This window comes from Dipteris shenzhenensis, chromosome 2 (genome assembly GCF_047967505.1).
Source record: "Dipteris shenzhenensis isolate YYH24624 ecotype China chromosome 2, Dip_SZ_1.0, whole genome shotgun sequence".
NCBI lineage: Eukaryota > Viridiplantae > Streptophyta > Polypodiopsida > Gleicheniales > Dipteridaceae > Dipteris > Dipteris shenzhenensis.
The window spans coordinates 65,908,430-65,911,287 of record NC_141597.1 but is presented as its reverse complement, the minus strand read 5'-3'; the positions used below and the strand labels follow the sequence as shown (position 1 = coordinate 65,911,287).

At 40.8% G+C, this 2,858-nt stretch overlaps 1 protein-coding gene across 1 annotated transcript; it reads left to right on the top strand.

The window, feature by feature from the left end:
* The first annotated feature begins 1,958 nt into the window (after positions 1-1,958).
* LOC147905197 (pentatricopeptide repeat-containing protein At4g18520, chloroplastic-like) lies at positions 1,959-2,858 on the top strand. Its single transcript, XM_087393461.1, has one exon. It carries the CDS (start codon positions 1,959-1,961, stop codon positions 2,856-2,858), a length of 900 nt encoding a protein of 299 aa, XP_087249587.1.

Here is a 2,858-nt window from a genome sequence, read left to right as displayed (position 1 = left end):
TTCCCAAACTCAGTATGGGTCCCTATATTTCGCCATTGTAGATATTGCTCAAGCAAAGGAAAGTAGCAGTTGCTCGGGAGGTCCAGTTTTTGGAAGTCATGATGCATCTCCGCAATGTGGGACTGTGTGCAATTATGATCTAAATGGCCCTTCCAAGAGCTGGCACGATGTATAGTAAACTAGACACTTTTGTGTGCACATTTTGGTGTGCATTCTTCTTCCATCAAGTTTCCACATTGTTAATTGAGGAGGAAAATTGAAGAAGCATGTAAACACAAGCTTCGAAAGAAGAAAAGCAAAAATTTGCTTAGCTACTGGATGGCAATCAAGATGCCTTGCAAATGAAAGTCAAGAGTAGGAAATCTCAAATGCAACGTAAGTGCACATGCGCACACATCAGGCGTTACTCGATCAATGCCCTTTGGGAATTCTGTCCCTCTTTTTAGATATATGATAAATTGTCTGCATTGCATCTTCATCCTCTTAGGTTTATGGTCTTGTGATAGCTCACTCAAAGGAGTTTGCGACTCTGTGGTGCTTATTGATTGATGAAGGCCGCGAGGGTTCCTTTATTTATTGATGACTGGAACTCGATGCCATCGCTTCAAGTGAGAGGAAGGCTGTCTAAGAACAAAGTAGACTTAAGAAGAGAGTAGAATAAGAAGCGGGTCCAACCAACCCGAACATGAAATCACAAGGTAAGCTATAAAAAAGACAAAGGTGCAAGCAAATCTTTACAGGCAAGAGCAGAGGGCATGGATTCTTCTATTAAATGAGAACGTTTTGCTACTAGGAGGAATTTATTCATTGTTTGTTGCGGAAAAGAAATTTGTCCGAGTCTTGGGGGCATTGCTGCTGAAAAGAAATATGTCCGAAATATACAACGACAATTTAAATTTCACCTCGCATGTCATTTGTGGTGATTTTACTGGTGTTAGACTATGATTATTACGACTATTGACATTTAGGTAATATACTAATCTTATCCATTCGTGAGACTTATTCTTTGCACTAATGTTCTCAACGTTTATATTCTCGGCACCGAGGGAAGGGCCCGTTCCCTTGGATTATAACTCTTTGGGAAAGGAAGCGCACCGTCTCCCTGTCCACACTATGTGTGGTTATAATAATTATATATTATATATTATCATACAAATATTTTCAATTGCTCATCCATTCAAAATTGCTGGTTTTCAATATGAATTTTTACAACATTCCTCTCTTTTGATGCATGTTCTTGATGTGAGGGAGCAAGGAAATGCAAGTTGGATGCAAGATCGAAAGAGACCGACACCTTTATTTGTATATGCAAGCTGGATGCAAGATTGAAAGAGACCGACACCTTTATTCGTATGATTATAGTCCATGTGACAATATTGTATAGAGTGCATTAATGAGGATCAATTATGAGCTCTTGTGAGCATCGCCTTATTCGTGTATTTGTTGGGCTTCAACTCCCAAATCGCACAAATAATATGGCCATTGCCAAGTCATAATACATCACCACCCATGACATTTGCAAGGAGGATCGGGTCTCTTACACAAATAATGCAAAAAGTAAAGTATCATTACACTTCTCAATAATCAAACTAATTCGTACAACCTTAGACCACCAATGGAGTAACATAACCATTACAAAAAGATTCCATATCTTACACTAACTTCTCAATAAAACTTCTAAGAGTGTGTATCTTATACTAATATAACTTCTCTTAGCTTGTATGCCATTTATTTTAATCTGCACAACTTGCTTAGTAAAGGTGTAGTTGTGCTTAGTAAAGGTGTAACTTTGTGGAAAGGATTTGCTTTGGGCATAGAGCTGCCTTCAAGAGACGTAGAAAGTTCTAGTCCTAACCCAGCTCAGCGCATGTATATAACAATATAAGAGCAGATGTCTCAATAAAAGCGTTTATGGTGTGGATCTTATGCAAAAGCGAGGGATACCCGTTTCCACCACTATGCTATGTTCTCTTCTGCAGGAATCCATCAATAAGAAAGATTTGGCAACGGGAAGAGAATTGCACTTATTAATCTTGGCTAATGAACTCAGTTCAAATGTCGTTCTGGGGAACCACTTGATTCGCATGTTTCCTTTGTGCGGGAGTTTGCTGGAAGCAAACTTGGTTTTCAGCAAACTACCCGACCCAGATGTTTTAAGATGGAGTGCACTTATTTCAGCACATACCAAGCTGGGGCAAGCGAAGCATGCTATCCATTGGTATCATCAAATGATACGCTCAAGGGTAAAACCAGATGGTTACGTTTTCGTTGCTGTCCTAAAAGCGTGCACCGACATTATGGCCCTGACTCTAGGCAAGCTCACCCATGGACACATCCTGACAGGTGGTGCAGAGTGTGACGGCTTTGTTGGCAACACCCTTATTGCTATGTACTCCAAATGCGGGAGCCTCGAGGATGCACACAGGGTTTTCGACAAAATATCAAATCGAAGTGCCGTGACGTGGACTACAATGATTGCAGCATATGCCGAGCATGGTCATGCTCAGAAGGCACTTCAATTTTTCTACCAAATGCATCAACAGGGTCTGGTGCCAGACACCATCTTCTTTGCGAGCACCCTGAAGGCTTGCACTAGCATAGCCTCCGCCCTGGATCATGGCAAGCTCATTCATGAAATTATTATTTATCGCAGCTTTGTATTGGATGCGACTGTTCGTAACACCTTAATTAATATGTATTTGAACAGCGGACGCGTTGAGGATGCACATAGAGCGTTTGACCAATTGCATCAGAGAAGTGTGGTCTCATGGAATGCAATTATTGCTGGATATGCCCAAAATGGGCATGATAGGAAAGCTCTGCACTTTTTTCATCAAATGAAAAACGAGGGCTTATAA

What these genes read in the sequence shown, in the direction of transcription:
- LOC147905197 (XM_087393461.1), top strand. Translation starts at nt 1,959, where the DNA reads ATGCTATGTTCTCTTCTGCAGGAATCCATCAATAAGAAAGATTTGGCA.